The sequence below is a fragment of the Pleuronectes platessa genome, chromosome 2, assembly GCF_947347685.1.
Source record: "Pleuronectes platessa chromosome 2, fPlePla1.1, whole genome shotgun sequence".
NCBI classification, from domain to species: Eukaryota; Metazoa; Chordata; class Actinopteri; order Pleuronectiformes; family Pleuronectidae; genus Pleuronectes; species Pleuronectes platessa.
Genome location: NC_070627.1, coordinates 9,826,630 through 9,845,013, shown reverse-complemented (window position 1 = coordinate 9,845,013; position 18,384 = coordinate 9,826,630). Strand labels below are relative to the sequence as shown.

General features: G+C 42.7%; 1 protein-coding gene across 2 annotated transcripts in view; it reads right to left on the bottom strand.

The window, feature by feature from the left end:
* Positions 1–18,384, bottom strand: part of kif5ab (kinesin family member 5A, b) — a 65,388-nt gene that overhangs the window by 15,375 nt on the left and 31,629 nt on the right. For both annotated transcript variants that reach the window (XM_053410687.1, XM_053410695.1), the window contains exons 7-15: positions 17,874–17,961; positions 17,517–17,641; positions 15,957–16,061; positions 14,205–14,353; positions 11,497–11,645; positions 7,044–7,246; positions 6,148–6,216; positions 4,497–4,703; positions 639–785 (exon numbers count right to left, since the gene is read on the bottom strand). In XM_053410687.1, the coding sequence (XP_053266662.1) occupies positions 639–785; positions 4,497–4,703; positions 6,148–6,216; positions 7,044–7,246; positions 11,497–11,645; positions 14,205–14,353; positions 15,957–16,061; positions 17,517–17,641; positions 17,874–17,961 (1,242 nt within the window). The remainder of the gene's footprint in view (positions 1–638; positions 786–4,496; positions 4,704–6,147; positions 6,217–7,043; positions 7,247–11,496; positions 11,646–14,204; positions 14,354–15,956; positions 16,062–17,516; positions 17,642–17,873; positions 17,962–18,384) is intronic.

The following is an 18,384-nucleotide window of genomic DNA, read 5'->3' as shown; positions in this document are numbered from 1 at the left end:
TTAAGACTTCATAAAAGCTTTACTGATGCTTTGGAACAGGCACATTAAATATAATGAATATAAACATAGCTGTGATGTAGAGTGTGAAATTTAAATCTTTCTGCTTGGTGTTCAGTCCCTCTCTTGGTCACTCACTCGGAATATATGGCTATTTATACTAGGAAATATATTCAGTTATGTACATGAGATATTATAGCTCTGGGCTACATGGCAATTCTTTACCCAATGAGTTTAACATTTTGGAGAATGCATAGAAGAAAAATATTTTTTATTTGAGTACCATGAGGCAAGTGATACATATTTACCACTGCTTTCACTGTAAATATCAAGTTACACTGATTCTGGTTTGAGAACTGATTTTCACCTGTTAAAACTTTGGCCATGAGGCTTTTCTGTGAAAATTTAATCTGTTTGGCCTAAATATTTAACAGTTTTTTTTCTTGCTTTGGTACTAGGGAAAGACAGGGATTTAAAGGTTTAAGAAAAGAGGCTTAAAATGCAACAAAGTACTTTCTCATTTTTTAACAGAAACATGAGTCGTTTTATTTCAGTGTTCCCAGATTTGACTCTGTTGGTTCCTTGGTAAAATCTTTGGTGAGTGATACTGTCTAGAAACCTGCAGCCTCTGCTCCACTCACCAGCTTGATGTCCTTGTTTCCGACGATGGTGCTGAACTCGCTCAGGTCCTTCATGAGCCCGTTGAGAATCTCAGCGATGCGTTTCCTCTGGTGGCTGCTCACTTCCTGGATGCGGGACAGCTCCGCCTCCGAGGCCACCAGGTGATCCTAATGGGATGAGAGGAGTGAGAAAGGGAATGAACATATGAGGTTGTGTGTTGTGTGCGAGAAAACCGATTAGCGAGAGGGAGAAGCCCCGGCGGAGACATGAAAACACAGGGGAATGATGAAGTGGGAGAATATTGTGTGGGGGAGGATGGAGCCTGAGAGCCCTTTAACCTGAGAGCACACACAGCTGGGACACACTCTAACCTCCACACTCATCCAAGAAATCCAAGTAGCGCGATGTAATGGCTGCTAAATTACAAATCAATAAACTTCCGAGACGGAGGCTGATGGCTTTGATGCCGGATGAAAGGATCTGGGACAATGAAAGATGGAGCTTCCTTTTTCCTTCTCCATTTTGTACAGGCGGTAGCTTCTACACAACGCTGTTGCCTCGATGGCTCGAGCACAATGAGGCAATTTGGATTTGATCGATGTGCTACAGGTCTAATGAAATGTAGCTGAAAGAAGGGCAGTGCAGGGATTTGTACTCCACAAGCAAATTCTTCGACTGCAAAATCCTTTTTCTACTGTTTCTAACATTTCCTTTTTACACCATTTTCGTGGATTTCTTTAATAGATGGTGCGTGAACCTTGATGAAAGAAATTACACCTATGTAGGGGGCTGGTATCGTTGAGTGTGTGCAATGTCCTGAGGACTCAAATAAGAACAGTGAATATAAATGAGTTTTCATAAGGTGGGGGGACTTCAGCCACTTTATGGTAACAAATGGGGCCAATGTGGAGCTGAGAAACATAATGTGGCCTTAGCTACAAGGCTTCTTCAATTATAAGGGGGCTGTTGGGTCTTGGTGGAGGAAAGAGCCCTACTGAGTGCAATTCTAGTTAATAATATATACAGTAGGTCCAATTATTTAAAGATTTTATGAACATTATTAACATGTACTTACACTCTAGAGGGCTTGTCCACAGTGCCAGGTTATAATCTGAGTGGAGAAATACTAAATCCTCCATTTAATTTTTTTATTTAACTGTTTATTTATTGGAGCATTTCAAAACCAACCTTGTGTGTAAATATTTTTTTTTAAATTCAGACAATAATTGACAAATGATCGGTGTCTTCATTGATAGATAGAACCCTGGTCTTGGATGGTTTCCTGTGATCAAGAGTAGACAAGCAAAAATGTACTGATTCAAATGGGAAATCTCAAGTTTGAGGGTTTTTACTCTTGTTGACAACACACATTAAAGACTTAATAAACTAAATGGATGATCTCTTATCGGAGAAATAATGTCCTTCATTTTAGCGGCAGATTTGAGATTACTGCTCATGAATCACCAAGTCGATTGGAAGCCCCATTAAACACCTGTTTAAAACGCAGTCAGATTTACCCCTTAATCCACCTCTCCATCTTCTTCTCCTTCATTACCTTCAAGCCCTGTGATCATTTTCCAGTTCACTTGTCACGTCAAAACATTAACAGTGTAAACGTTATCACATTATTTAACTAAAATCAATTCTTTTATGAATAAGTAAAAAAGGAGATGAAAGGTCGACGAAACATTTATGACGTGATTCCGCGCAGGTCGGTTCAGATGATGAATGCTGGTAATCCTCATGATAGAAAGGGGCTTAAGTAGACAGATGGATGAAGGGACGGGCTCAAAGGAGCAGATGAATGACAGTGAACAGTGAACAGTGGCCCTCCTGCTAAAGAAGAGAGGTCTTTCCACCGTCTCAATGTGATGCCGCTCATTATGTGATCCAATCTCTGCATCTCACCGCCGAGACAAAGCGTGTGGAATTAGAGTCAGAGCGTAGGAAGCTGGGAAACGGCCCCAGAGATACTGGGATTTTTTTTTTTTTGCTCCCTAGTTTCTCGTTCCCTGTCACATCCTGTCAGACTGCCAGGTGGGATCCCCGAGAAGACGCAGTGTCAGGTGAGAGGTCAGGGCGCCACAAGCGAGAAGCCGAGACCTGCCAAGTGAAATATGATTGTCGTGATTGAGGAGAAGCAGAGGTTTCCGCTGCGTGTTACTGAACCGATGGGGGCACTCAGTGTAGTTACACTGTCGACTCCTTTCATCAATATCTGGACAGGGAAAGACAGAGAGGGAGGAGAGGACACGGTGGCGGATGGTAAAACGGTGCATGAAATATTGAAGAGGCTTTAAGAAGTTGAATAATGGTCGACCCAGTCCACTGGGCCGGGGACAATAACTTTATTAAGGATTGACCAGCTCTGCCAGAGGTGTCTCTTTTAGATCTATCTCTATTTGAATTTTCACCTCCGCCAAGGATTTGGTTAGCCAACATTTCACTAAAACTACATGAGGTGTGGATCAGGGAAGAAGCTATCGGACCCATTTAGGGGACTGATATTTATGAGTGTAATTTGGTGCAGCTTCAGGAGACTGTTGGGACTTGTTCTCTCTGAGTCGATCTATTTCTCCTCCCTTTCAATAACTGTCCATTGATTTAAATGCACCAAACAAGTAGCTGAGAGATTAACTGTAATCCCCAAACCATTATGGGAACCATAGTTCTAAAACTCGGAGAGTGATTATCTACTAAATAGTCAAATTATTCATTTATATATTTTGAATATAGGGGGCTGGCAGGTTATCATTTATATATATATTAAATATTCATGTACACTGTATATGAGTGGTTGAATAGACTGTTACTAAAGAATTGTTGAGTTGTCGCAAAATCTTGATTGTTACATATAAAAATGTGACATCCCTATTTCCAATTAAAGCCTGCTCATATCAAAACAGTGAGAAGAGCTCAGAGAAATAAACAAAATAGATCTAAAAATCTGTTTAAGATTTGTCAAAGCCTTAAAAACTGACAAGAACGTGTGCGACTGTAAATGAAACAGAGCAAAGTCCCTGCAAGGCCTGCTTTCATAAAAGTCGAATATTCATTAATAACAGAATTTCCCGCGCTTTGATGATAAACTTTGCCGGATTTAATTAACTCAAATTTAATCTTTGACAGTGCCGACGACTTCCCTCAAGCAAACAAGCTATTCAGTCAAAAATCACAGTGAGGAATTCTGAGATGACTTTGAATCCTGACCTCAATCAAGAAGAATCAACCATGTGCTTCTGTGACTGCTGCTGTCAGCGTCTTCTAGTATTTGCTTATGATGAAAAACACCAGGCCTCAAGTCAGATGAATCTGTTAATACACAGTTTGTCATGGGTGCCCGTGTGAATTCAGGTTCAAGCTACAGCAACACAAGTGCTGTAATTTGGTGTAAATCAGACAACTTGTGGCTTTTTGTCAAGTTATTGATTAGTGGATCGACCACGAAACAAAAGACCTTCACTTTTCTTATATCCACTGAGTCAACCAATAAACTTCTTCCTTCAAAGCTTTTCGACTCTATTTTCCCCAACTATTTATGCGTCTGTTCAAGGCTGCACGTGCAGAACAATTATAATTATTTCTTCTATCTCACAGCTCTCCACTTGCACACACTATCTCCCTAATTGGATTTTGAAGCCCTACATCTACATACTCTTGAAAGATAGGGGCTTAAATTCACATTAGGACAATTTTTTTTATACCAGAAAGTTCCCTTTTATTTCTTATATGACAGCATTTGTCCATCCCTCTATTAACCGATGTTTGATTGAGCTTGGAGGATCATTTCTGTTTGAATCTTTCTCTTCCAACATATTCACACTTATAGCGTTGTGGTATAACATATTAACTACGAGCTCCCTGGATGCGTGACCCACCATTTTCTTTTCAAACTCTTCAGCAAGCAGCTTGTTCTGCATGCTCTTCTCTAAGACCTCCAGGCTCTTCTGGTCGTAGTTGACAGCCAGCTCCTCCAGGGCCTGCAGGACCTCCTTCACCTCCGCCTTGGCAGAATGGTTCTCCGTCTGCAGCCTGCCGAGCTCAGACTGCACCTTCTCACTGTCGCCCCTGGACGAGGCTAAGAGCTGTGGGGCATTGAAATGCAACTGTTAAATATAAACGGTGAGTAAACGATATTGGGTTCTAAAATACGATGCAAAATTTACATGAATACTTTATCCAAAAGCAGCGTCTTCATTATTCACAATTCACAGCTGCTGGGTTTCAAAGGAACATAACTGAGATGTATGTTGCACACTGGGTCATAAGAGATAAGCAATAGTGAGATTTGTCAGTTTAAAAGCATTTTTGAAATACTCATCCTGGAATATTACTTGACACCGTAGGAGCTAGCATTATTTTGCCACCACAGTGTTTACTTCTACCCGCACTGCCGCAGCCCACTGTGGGTCATTCCACTGAAAGGATGCCATTAAGTGGAGAGGTTGCTCTGCCCAGGGTGCCAGCAGGTTTGCACTGCAGCAGATACAGATTCTGTTTGGCCAAATGGATGTAGAATTGTGTTGCTGCACACAAACTAAGGTGGGAAAGTTACGATCACGTCAGCTCAACTCCCCACGCAGGACCATTTTGGAATATGAATGAACCCATTTTGCAAATGCGAAGTCTGTTTGGGTTATTTAAACAACCTGCTCAGCCACTGTTGTTAACACGGATGTAAATACTGTTTGTAAATAATTTAAAGTGGAAGTTTTCTAATTGCTTGTTTTCAAGCTACATAAACAGACAGAAAAGCCTGTTTGCTATAGAAATGTAACATCCTGATAAGTTTCTGCAATTTTCCACTGCCTGTTTTTTGGGGTCATTAACATCTCCTGTCTTTGTACTTCCTGGCTCACAGAACCATTAGCATCTCCATTGCCTACCACTTGATTAGCGTCCTGTCCCAGTGCTCACTGCCAAGAAACCCCTTCATTTCCTGCCAGTTTGTCTTGTTACCCTCATGTGCAGTGGCTTTTAGTTCTGTTTCCCTGTGTGTGATCTAGGTTTTTGCCGCTGCCTTCTCAGGACGGACAACTCGAGTTTGATCATCGTAACTGTGAGTTTATCCCAAACCCTGGTGTCCTCAGTGCTCTCTACATATGAGTCTGATTACTCTGCCAGTGTCACAAGAAACAAACGTGGTAAAGGGGCAAAACACATTAAGTCTTTGCATTAACAAAGATCATTACCCTGTCACAACATATTGTATGTGCTTCATCCAAAGGTGTGCACCAGGGTTCCATACAAGGACCTCTGCTGTTCTTCATATATGTCAATAATTTATCTAATGCTGGATTCCATTTTTATGCTAATGATTAACACCCAAATATATGCATTGTTAAACAATGGCCCCCTAATGTTATTAGAGTGCTTGCTGGCACCTGAAAATCATTATTTTTTCTCACTTTTGACATAAATATCCAGCGACTGACTTGAAGTGTGACTTTGCCACACTTGCAGACGTGCAGTCTACTGTTGGGTCGTTTAACTAAACTGATGAAAGGATTTAAAACCAAGGTCTTTTACCTCCTCCTGGTCGAGCATCTGTTCCTTCAGCTTCTCCACCATCTGGCTCTGGTGGTTGATCTCATCGTCCTTTAGTGGTGAAGAGGCACATTTAATATGCACAGTTCATTTACAGTATTATGCATGCTGGTAGAGTAGAGATACTTTGTCATTTTGCAAACTTTTTACAATCAAAACACTTCATAGATATTCAGGAAAAACATTAATAAAATCTAACCATCGATGAAATAATGAAAAATAAGTGTGTGTCAATGATTGTCTGTGTTAAACTGATCATGCATATGACAGTGGATAAACTAATGTTAAACTAAACCATAAATGCTGGATTTAATAGAAAGTAGATGATGTCCTGTGTCGAAATACACTTACATGCATCATATAATATCAGTTTTACTAATGCCACTATTCTGCATAAGTGGAGGGGAAAAAGTTAATATGCATTTCCATGGATCTCCTTTCACAGTATGTGCATCCACAAACCTCCTTTCCTAAACACAGGGTTATTTTATGCACACAAATTATGCATTGTAAAGGAAAGAGAAAATACAGACACATTGACACAAAAGTTGCATAGTTAATGTACAATCTGGTGAGGAAAGCAACCAAACAACAGCTCTGTGCTCAGCTAACACCTGCATTGAGGATATGATGTGTTAAATAAATGAAAACTTGAGCTTTTTATGTCGAATATTACTACTTCCACACAAAACCAATTCTTAACAGTATCTACATTAGTCACTGGGTGTCACAAGCTGAATTCATTAACATGCATAATACATGTATTATAGGCTATTTGTATTCATGGGTGCATACCACTATCAAAAGGTCCAACCATGGTGTGTAATCAGATCTAAATTCATGCTCACAAATTGTCATATGCGGCAGCCATTCATCACCTTATCGTCCAGCTGTTTGTACAGCCTGCGGATCTCCTCCTCATACTTCTGCCGCTCCTCCTCGGAAATGCGGATCACAATGGAGGACGTGATGGAGCAAGGGGTGCACGGGCTGCAGATGTCAAGAAGAGGCTCCTCGGGTTCCGGAGGCACGAGGGGAACATCCTCCGATCCTTCACTCAACTGCCCCGACACGTTCTCAACTTAAAAACACAGACGTAAAGCAATCTAGTAAATCCGTCTTTTTGGATTAATGCATAAAAATGGATTAGTGGGATAATCTTCAACATGCATTGGAATCTCAGAGCTGAGATGTTTCAGGGCCATAAATTAGCATAATTTTCCATGTGCTCAGATCCAACAACCCACGACCAGCATATGTTTTATCAGATTGTCAGTTTTGTTGTGTGCGGCTCTGGCAGAGATCCCAGCAAGAAAGACAGAAAAAGAAGGGGTGAAGGTGAATGCAGAAAAGAAAGGAAACGCAGAAGACAAAATAGAAGCTTGGATTGTCAGCTACTCTGGGTTGAAATACATTCCAAGTTTGATGTTCTTTCTCAGGAGGATTGTGTTGTTGTGACTCAGGGAACAGGGAAAGGCAAGAAGGGATGTGAAGAATACACCATGTCATAACACGGGACACATGTCAGTGAGATGGATTCTCACACTATTGCTGAACAGTATTTGATCTCCACATAAAATAACATCCCACATAAACTATTTGCATTATGTGTAGGTATAGTAATAAGGTACTGAAATCATAGTGTGATAATATATATCCGCATAAAGGAACTACTTCGAAAATATCGTTTTTTTTCAGGGGATGTGTTTTCTCATTTTCCCTTTCTTTTTGTGTGTTAAAAGTGTGATTTATCTCTTTTGGCTGCTTGGTTGGTCTTTGTCTGTGGGTTTTGTGTTTTGCCGATGCCCAGTGGTATATAAGAGCACAGGCCCTTTGCCATGCTGACCAGGAAAGGGGGGGGGGGGGCGGGGGGGACACTCTGCCGCTGACACTACTGATTAACTGACACGTCTCATGCATTTTGTTTTCATCTACTTGCTGGATTTAGTTCAAATAAACCTATTTAATCATTTGTTTTCAGCCAGTGGTGACAATATGCAAGATGATATACTATAACGCAAAGTGTTTACAACTTTATGGCATGAAAGTAATTTATCATATCACTGTCTTCTGCACTTCACAGTTCTCAAGAAAAATCTGCATACAGCTCTTGATGCTGCCTGAAGAGGACCGAGCTCCAAGTGCCTGTCAGCATGCACATCTCCAGCATATTAAATGTTGCCACTTTTCAGCATCTACTTTCACCTCCACCGGGAGGTTATGTTTTAACCCCTTACTGTGTGTTAGCTTGTAAGCAAAGTATGGAAAATGTGGGTGCAGATCCGGATCAGGGGGCGGATCCAGGAAAGTTTTTTTCAGTTTCTTTAACATTGTGAGATAGACTGATATTTACGAGTGAGTCCAATTTGATGCAGATCCAAATAAAAATCCGGTTCCGAAAGAATTTAAAAGAGATTTCTCCTGTTGGAGGAGGTATGAGCACTGGTGCTGTTCTAGTTCTTTGTGTTATTACTGACTCATCTCAGAAACCATCTGCATCTGTTTGTGTGACTCCACAGTTTCACGGAACTGGTTTAACTGACTTCATTTACTGTAACTGGACAGAGGGGGATCAATCTGGAAATTGAGACATTTGCCCTTTTAAGAAAAGGTCAAAGTGATCCATACCTAAGACAATACAACTATCTGACTCCTTTCACAGATCAGGCCGTCCTGCCTGGTTGAAGGTGAGCTAATCAGTAAAGGCATCTGCCAGGTTGAATGTAACACAATCCTGCATTGCATGATATGGGCGATGGCTGGTACGGACTGAGGAGAATGGAGATGGGATGGAATTTACTATGTGAGGCAGCTGCTCCTGTCTTTGCGCTCTCCTTGATTAAAGAGTCGAGTAATGTGGTGCAAGATGGAGGTCAAATCCTGTCTCGGGGAGTTTTGGGCCTGAGGTGGGCAACAATACAAGGATGGGGGAACAGGGGGCAAGAGCTGTTGTCAAAATGATCTATTAGGAAATTAAAAGTACTAAACTATAAGAGAGACGGAGGGGGAGAAAGTCGAAGGGGTGACTTAGGACGCGTGAAAGAGAATCTGAGGAACCGAGTGGGATGAAGCAGTGAAAGGAATCATTTCCGCTGATAGGTGTTCAATAAAGATCTGCCACGGCAATTTAAGAATTCAGGTTAAGCGCTGAGGGAATGATCATCGAGGAAAGAAAAAACACAGGACAGGATTCATTACAATGCTTGAATGTCAACCGATCACTACCACTGAGAGCGCTGACATTTGAATCGACCTCGAGTCCGGCAGCAGCGGATGGATGTGTGGGGGTGTGTGAGAGTAATTATGAGGGGGAGACGTGTGTGTTGTCCTTAATGTGCTTGTTTTCTCGAGTGTGTGCTGACACGGAAGAGGACAGGTGCAAGTTATGGCTTTTCGGTCGCCGCGATTAGCCCCCGTCTTTTTGAGGATTACTAATACATAAGATTTCATAAAAAACCCAAAGCCTCCAGCGTTTACTCCCTGTAGCACAATGTGAGGAGAATTTAGTTATACAAAGTGTAAAGGCCTGAATAATATGGAGCAGAAACAGGCAGGAAGGATTTTTAAGTGTTTTGGGCCCAGGTCCAGAAAGTCTGTCCGGCTTCTCTCCTCCCCACATTTCACCTGGCATGTATTCAGACGGTATCAAATGAGGTTAAATGTGCACTTCTGTGGAGTGAAAGGTAATGTCTGCCGGCTGGGGAAACTTCCAGTCCTGTTCGGGGGAGCTCTGCGATGCATGAAGAGAGACCGGGACAGGGACATGCAGTGAAGTGATTTTTCTGTAGGGGACTGTGGACAGACTGTACTCCCTGAACTCCCTTTCCAGGACGTTCACATCACACACATCTCCTCTTTACTTTTTTCAGTGGCAGCTCAGTCACCAAATATAATTCAGCTGATTCAGAATCCTGAACCTGTCCCTCTCCTGGTGCCTCGTTGTTGTAAACACTGCACTGGAACACCAGCACTGGGGCAAATTAACATCTTGAAGTAATGAGGCGCTAAATGAAAAAGTCAGAGGATGGTCTGTGTCATCAGGACTCATCCTGAGGGGATCCACTTTCATGACATTCAAATTCCATCGTTGTTGAGACATTTCCCTGGGTGCTCACACCTGGTGCTATCATCCGCCCCGAGTGATCGGATCACATGAGGACTGTGCTAAGTCGAGGTCTGGATGTCGCTGTATCCACAGATCTGGAGGTTGTGTGACACGTTCTTTCACTTGTCTTTTACGACCTCTGATCCGCTCCAGCTTCACAGGGAATCAAACATATGTCTACGCCTGTCAGTGCCCATACATTGATTTGTTCGTAGCCACGAAATCAACACGGATCAATACACAATGATTGATTGTTTCGTCCAAGCAGTCATAGATTCCTTCAGCCCCTCCTGACACACATTGACAACGCACACGTCTGCAAACTAACACAATTTGGTCTTTGCAAAAACACAAATAATGTATGTGATTATTTGCAGGGAGCGGGGAAGTGAGATTCGATCCCAGTGGTCACAGGAGACATTCTAATGTCAGGTGTGGACGGATGAGCTAACCACTGGTGATTGGATCTCTCAGGACAGATGTTAGTCCAGGTCTGGACAGGAGCTTAGATGCAAGCTGACTTAAACTGAACTGACGTCCTCTAACCTGCTTCAGTTTCACAATGAATCAAAATCATCTTATTTTCACACTCAGCCACATGTTGATTTTCAATTTTTACATAAATTATTTAAATCTAACTGTACTGAAATGTGACTCGCATCGATTCACTCAGCCACCCCCCCCCCCCCCCCCACACACACACACTTGGCTCCACTCTCTATCTTTCCTTCTCACACACACACACACACACACACACACACACACACACACACACTGACACACAAAAACGAACACACTGACAAAGGACCCAGCTGTAAACTCAACAGCATCATTTGGTCATTTGCATATAGAGCGAGGAAGGAAATTCAGATCACAAGTGGTCGCCGTGGACGCACTCAAGACTCATTCTAAAGTCAGGGGTGAGCAGATGAACTGTCCACATGTGATCGAACCTCTCAGGGCGGATGTTCATACAAGGTCTGAACACAGCCTCCGAAACATACATGTGAAAATGGCCTTGAAAAATTCCACATTTCATGGTGATTCATCCTCTAGATCCCTGACTGACCGCCCCCCCCATACTTGTGTGGTAAAGAATCACACTTGTTATTATTCTGACAACAAAAAGTATTGAAAATGTCAAATGCCTGGCCGGCAATTTTCACGCTTCTCCCCCGGCAGAGTGTTTTTGTGAGGTGCCGACATGAAGCCAGAGCGATTATTACCGTCCCTCCTACAGTTCAGCTCAGCCTCGAGCCTTTGAATCTTCTCCTTCATTGATCTGTTCTTCTCCTTCTCCTTTTCGTATTTCTTCTTCCACTGCTCCGCTGTGAGCTCCAGGTTCACGGATACAGTGTTTCGGATGGTCTTTGCTCTAATTGGAGGGGAATGCAATGGAGTCAGACGGGGTGGGGGGGGGGGGGGGAGGGGAGTTGGGAAACAGTGTGAGGGTAAAGGAGAGAGGGAAACATTTTTGTAAAAACTGTCAACAAGGGTGTTTCAGAATTCACTGCCCAATGAAAATGGGCTCGCATCTCATTAATTGGTATGCAAATTGGGTTTGTACCTACTCTGGGTCATGGTGCATGAGGGGAGAGGGGGGCGTTCGGAATACAAAATGTATTCATATGTATGTAAATATAGCAGTCACACCGTTTATAAGAGAAAATGCGACCATATTTTTCAATTATCACCCTCATAAGTGGCGTCACAGAGTTGAAGCATCGCTGCAGCCGTGGCACTCGGCTCCGGGAGAGAATTTCTCTTCAGTGGCTATCGCACAATTTCACGCCTCAGTGAGAAAAGACTGTCTTGTTTTTATATACATTCATATTCTTGTTTGACAAGCAGCCTCATCGAAAATGTTGTTCCATCACATCTGAATTTTACAAAAATTCATCGAATTCATCAAACCATTGATTTTCTATGACTGACATTGCCTGAAACTATCAAATGAAGCCTATAAATGTGAGTTACCTGCTTTGAAAGGTTTATTGTCCCCTCAAAAATCTATAATTGAAGACTTTTTACCACTTAATTTGTTGATGGTGCTGAACTTTCTGAGTAAAGTGTTTATCATATCAGAGCGCTATTGACGTCATATCGATTTAGAAATATAAAGAGATTAGCCGTGGCTCGGGCAGATACTGTGGCTGACGGAGGGAGATAAGAGACCGAATTTTCTGTTCGGTAAAATTCAAATATCTGCTGTGGATTCTGTCACTCCCTTTGCTTGCTCATACATTATTTATTTCAGCCAACACAGTCTATATTCAGGGACCTCATTGGTAGGGGGGGGGGGGGGATTTTCCATCTGTGACTTTCTCTGTGTTGACAGCGAGCAGGAGGAGTGGGAAGCTGGCAGGTAAACCAGACGCTCTGCTTCTACAGGTGCAGCTCAGCCGAGAGGATGCTCTTTAAAGAGTCACAGCATGATGAGAAATCAAACAGCAGCAAACACCCAGACTCTTGAGTCATGTGTGGTTTGTCAAAAGCAAAGTTTACTATTGTTTACTTTGAATAGGGTGACATCATGCGTTGCGGTTCTGTTGTGTAGCGTTGCGTTGCAGGGCTCAACTTTTCAAGCGGTAACAGAAGCAACAGCCAAAGAAATCGTGTTTAAACAAACACTCAAGCGTTCACACTAGCCAATCGCATCACGTTAATGTGAAAGAGGAGGCAGAGGCAGCAAGTGAACCCGGTGTGTTTTCATCTGGTTGTGGATTCTATTCCCCATTTAGTTCTCTTTAGTAGTGCACTGATTACTGTGGCACGTTGGCACCACAGCTGGCTATGTTCCTGTTTTCATTGTGACGTCCACATTCAAGCGTTAACGCAACGCATATGTGTGAGCCCAGCATTAAGGTTGGGTATAGGGCTGCTGCTACCCTATTTTGTGTAGCTTTGAGTCTGTTTTTTTTCTCTATGTTTGAAGATTTATGAATTTGTGGACAATTAACTTTTTTTTTGGTCATTTGAATTTGATCATTACGTCTTTGTCTGGTTTCCCACTTTTGTGATGTCTGCCGGGCCCTGAGGTGTTTTATCTCTGCCCAATTATCCCAACCACAAGACTCTCAATGTCACTTGTTCATTTTGGCTTGGGTCTGTTTACTCCTTATCTTGTTCTACCTTGTTGGCCCAGTGTTTCCTGTACATACTGATTTTCTGTTTAAAAAGTTTTAGCTCTTTCCTTCTATCAGAGTTCTGGAGTTTGCCTGTGCCAACCAGCCCTCCTGCCATCAGAGATTATAACCTTGCTTGTTTGAAGAGATTTTCCCTGTTGCTCAACCTGCCTGTCCAATGTCTGTAGCTTGGATCCAGTATATTACCAGACCTCAAAAGTTGTCCTTGTGTGTCTTTCCCCCTGCGTTCCTTCTATGTGTTGTCTGTCTCCACTCTTACCCTGGCCGGCGGGACGTGGCGTTCAGTTACCACCTACACAACGGTTCAGAAATCAGCAACTCCCCTCCAGGCTGTATGAACTGGAACAACTGTGCCGGACAAGCTAGACTTCTTGTTCTCTGCTTTTTGACCACCTCGTGTGCTACCGCCTGTTTTTGTTTGCACTGAACATCATCCTGTTCACCTCGGCGACATTCACCACATGTCCTGCTCTCTGCTTGGACATAAGTTTGGTTCCCTGCTTGCACGTCTCGGATTTTAACTCAAAGATACTCGCCTTCCTTCTGGACCTCCGGCCTGACCACCTGCCTGCCAGTTCATTACAGAAACTCCTCCTCACCTCTGCTTCCTGCTTCATGCACATAGAGTTCAGCCTAAAACCTGAATCCTAACAGTTGGAGGCAGCAGTATGTGACGAGCATATCGGAGTTGAGCTCATTTTAGCAGAAAAACATTGTAAAAGGTGCAGTTGAGCGAGACTTGAATGTGTGTGTAGTGATGCATAGTGCGCCAGCCCATAGCTACTTACCGTTGGCCAAACATCAAGGTGGATTTGGTCTCTGCATCGTTGTAGCTGGAGGGAGAGCAACAGATGAACATGGTGGTGCGACAGTTTCCTCCCAGCGAGTCCTGCAGGATGCGAGTCATTTTGCTGTCACGGTACGGCACGTGGGATTTCTTCAGAGAGATTAAGAAAGCAAAGAGGAAAGACGGTGAGAAAAGCCTTTTAAAAGAGAACTGTAGGATTTAAAAAGCTGTGTCACACGTTCGGAGTTTCCACACCAGGCACATCCCTTTTATTTTCATCACTAAAGGAATGTGTTGTGCGCATCAGCAGAGAACAAAGGTTTCTCTCCATCTGCTGCATCGTACACAGAATTACCTTTTTAACCTTTAAACAGCTTCAAAAAGAGCGTGTCCTTGCCAAAATGAAAGAGAATAACAAGCGGTAGATTTATGAAGGATTTGTGAGGCATTAAAAATCGGTGAGCCTTTTCATTAAGTTTACACAGACTTCCCTCAGCCTCCAGAGTAATAGTGAGTGGTTTAATTATGATGATGGAGCTTGGAAGGACTAGAATGGGTTGAGAGGGGGAATTGGCTGGTTGAATTTGTTGAAATTTAGAGATACAAGCGTTGGCAGCGTTGGGCACTTTGCATGAGGGGGACAGAAAATGTGCTCATGTGTTGCTGCAGCATTCATCAAACACAGTTACATGACAAGAAAGTCAATACGAGTGGACTCGAGAAAACCTCTGATCACGTTGTGTGACAAAAGACTTTATCTTTGGACAGAGCCCGGGACGCTGTGTCATCCTCTTTCCGCTCCATGTGCAAAACTAAGCAGGCCGACTGCTGGGGTCTGTACTGACATGGGACTGGTATAAGTTGCTTAATCTCACTCTCTGCAAGGAAGCAAATCAAATCCCAAATCAAGTACGACATTGTTAATTGGTTAATTGGCGACTCTAAATTGGAATTAGGTGTGAACGCGAGTGTGAATGGTTGGTTGTCTCTGTGTGTTAGCCCTGGGATACCCAGTAACCTGTCTAGGGTGCCCCCCCCCCCCCCCCCCCCCGCCCAATGTCTGCTTGGATTGCCCTTAAAGGATAAGTGGTATAGATAACAGATGGAGGGATATCATTCTCATAATAACATTCATTTGGGTTATTACTTGAAAAGATTTACATGTTCTAATGTTAAGTACACACATCACTCTCCTTGTACTGTCCTTTGCTGCAGCTCCTCTTTTCAGCCTCCGTCTGAAACACTTGGGTTTAGCTCCTGTCTCTAAAAGACTCCAGTTCATTGTGATTGGTCAGCAGCTTTCAGTGAGAGTAGGAAGTGTTGGCATCCGTTTTACCTGGCTGTTTTAGGGGGCGTGTCAGACTAGCAACAAGTCGTGCATTCTGATGAGATCATTTTTTTGCCCTAGAGAGGAGCTGCCTGTACTGCAGACTGCAAAACTGTTATATACAGAGAAACAGCTATAAAACCCTAGAGGAGAGAAAAACTGAATAGCATAATATATATGTCCGCTACATAGTATGGGTTAGGTTTAGTGTTATGGACGTGATTCCAGAGACAGTGAGCTGACTCACTGTTGTCTGTGATTTGCTCGTTACTTTTAGTATCATTAGGCACTAAACAAATCCCCATGTGTAGAAAAAAGTGCATTGTTTTGAAGGTAAGCTTTAAGTATCTATTAAAAACAAACTAATAAAGGGGAAAAGCTTGAGGGCACGTAGATCCCTGACTGCAGATGAAGACTCCACCGTACCGTTCCCTCGGCCAAGGCTGAGATGACGTTCCCGAGGGCCGACAGAGACTTGTTGATGTTCTTGGCCTCATCCAGCACCGATCCCTCCGCCCCTGTCTTACTGACCTGACACAGATACACAGAAACACACACACACACACACACACACACATATACACACACACACGTACACACAAACACATTTGGTTGTAAAGTACACTGCCATCATTAAAATGTCAGCACTAAACCTGTGTTTGTGTTCCTGTAATGCTTTATTGACAGTATCTGTAGTGTCTTGTTATTTTGGTTCTAGAAGTGAACTGATTTGTTTCAGTAAATCCAAACCAAGGTCCCTGGAAAAGACAACGTAATTTGGTTCTTATTATGGGGAGAATGCTGAGGTTGTTGTGCTGGTAGACACACAATGAATCAATTCCAATTACCTGCCATCTTCACCTTTGTATCAGCGCACAACAGGTCAGTGGAACATGCAGAAATTTGGTCTACACACAAATAATAACAGATACACCATTCAATATAAATGGATTTTATTTACTGTCTCTATTTTCCCTGTAGTCCTCATTGCTCTTTTTAGGAAAATTGCAAGAAAATGATTTTGGATATTACAGCGCTGTGTAGCATTGTATTAGAAATTGTTACAAACAGACTCGTGACATTGTTCCTGCTTGATATTTAACTTGGGAAAATCGTCATGGGATGCAATTATTTACAGCGAGATAATGAGGGGCTTAATTATGGAGGTTTATGTCATCTTATCAAAGCCTTTTTCGTGGATGCATGCACCGGCTTCCTGTTCATTCATAATATTTCGTATCAAAGTCGGGGAGAAGTTTCTGGAGCAGAGCATTTCCTCCTTCACCCCCCGCGGGGAAGACTAAAACGAATTAAAGGTGCAGCATCGGCGCTATTTCTCTACGAACCACAGACGTCAGCATTTATCCAGACGCTGTTAGCATTTACAACTTCTAAGCACGTGCTGTATTCTCTTTCTTGCATGTCGCTAATGTGTTTCCCGTCTGCTCTCCAGAGTACAACCTGTGTCCTAGATACACACTGCTTTATAGGGAGGGGCTGAGAGGCTAGCTGACTCAGATTCCACCTGAAAGGCCTCGAAACAGGCGATCAATTCGTTGACTGAGGCTTCTCCCCTCAGTGTGACCTCTGTCTCGGCTGAAAACTCCTTTAAACCTTATCTGAACTGAAAAAAAGTTGCGAATGGTAAGTGTTCACGGAAAATGACTTTCTTTTGTTCCGATGAGTGGAACTAATTAGATTCCACAAAGTGAGCAAACACTGACCCTGATATTGCAACAGTGATAGACTGAGCCAAGAAAAGCCCTCACAAATAATTATCAGTCTCTATTATAAAAGTGCCACCAAGTGAGTGCATTGAAGGGTCACATTCAGCACTTTTACATTGTCTGCTTCTTAAATCACCATTTCTCTGAAAGGACGTCTGGTTCCTTTGTTACAAAATCTTGCTGACGTTGAATATTTGGGGTGAATAGCAGTGCATCGTCCTATTTTTGATATTACTCGAGAAATCCACATTGATCCTACCTTCTCGCTCCCAGCCAGGTCAACCAGGTACAGCTTCCCACTCAGCTGCTGCTCCGTCTCCACGTTTTCCTGTTTGATGTTTATCAGGAAGATGCTGTGACTCCGGGAGCTGTGCTCGTTCATGTCTACAGAGCAGATAGAGAGGAGAGGGAGGACTTCAATTCAGACTCCTTATCTAAAATGTCATTTAAATTAATCATTTTTAATCATAGACAGTTGCTAAGACGTTCACTTTGCACCTCATCATGGGTTCTTCCTCTTATCATGTTTTTTTTCTTTTACTTGAACTAAAATAAAGTCTGATGTGAAATGTCTGTCAGTGTCTGAACATCAAGAAAAATCAGCTGAGTGACTCACTGGTGACAGCAACGTGACGGCTGGCCTTTCCTTCATCTATCACATCCATCACTTCCTCAGGACTGGTGACAAAACGCTCGGTGCAGCCCTGAGTGAAAAGGACACACATGCACACATTCATTTGTGTAGTTGAAAATCATCTACACATACAGTAAATACACAAAACAAATACTGTATATAGTGCCGCACATAGAAGGGCAGACACATACACAATCACAAAGGTTTGCTGTTTTCTGCTTTTTATATTTTCATCGCAGTGTTTGTTTGTTTGTCCGTCTGCAGGATTACTCCAAACTACCAAACTGATTTCAATTACATTTTGAGGAAGGGTGGAGATCTGACCCAGGCAGCAATACAATTCAATGGATTGGGTCAAATGAACAGATTTCAGTATTTAACATGGCTCGATAGAGTGTTAGTCTTGGTGGACGTATGCACTTTCCGAACACCCTATGGATGAGAATCTAAACTAAACAATGCCTATATTTAAAAAAAGCTTTGTAGAGAGCTT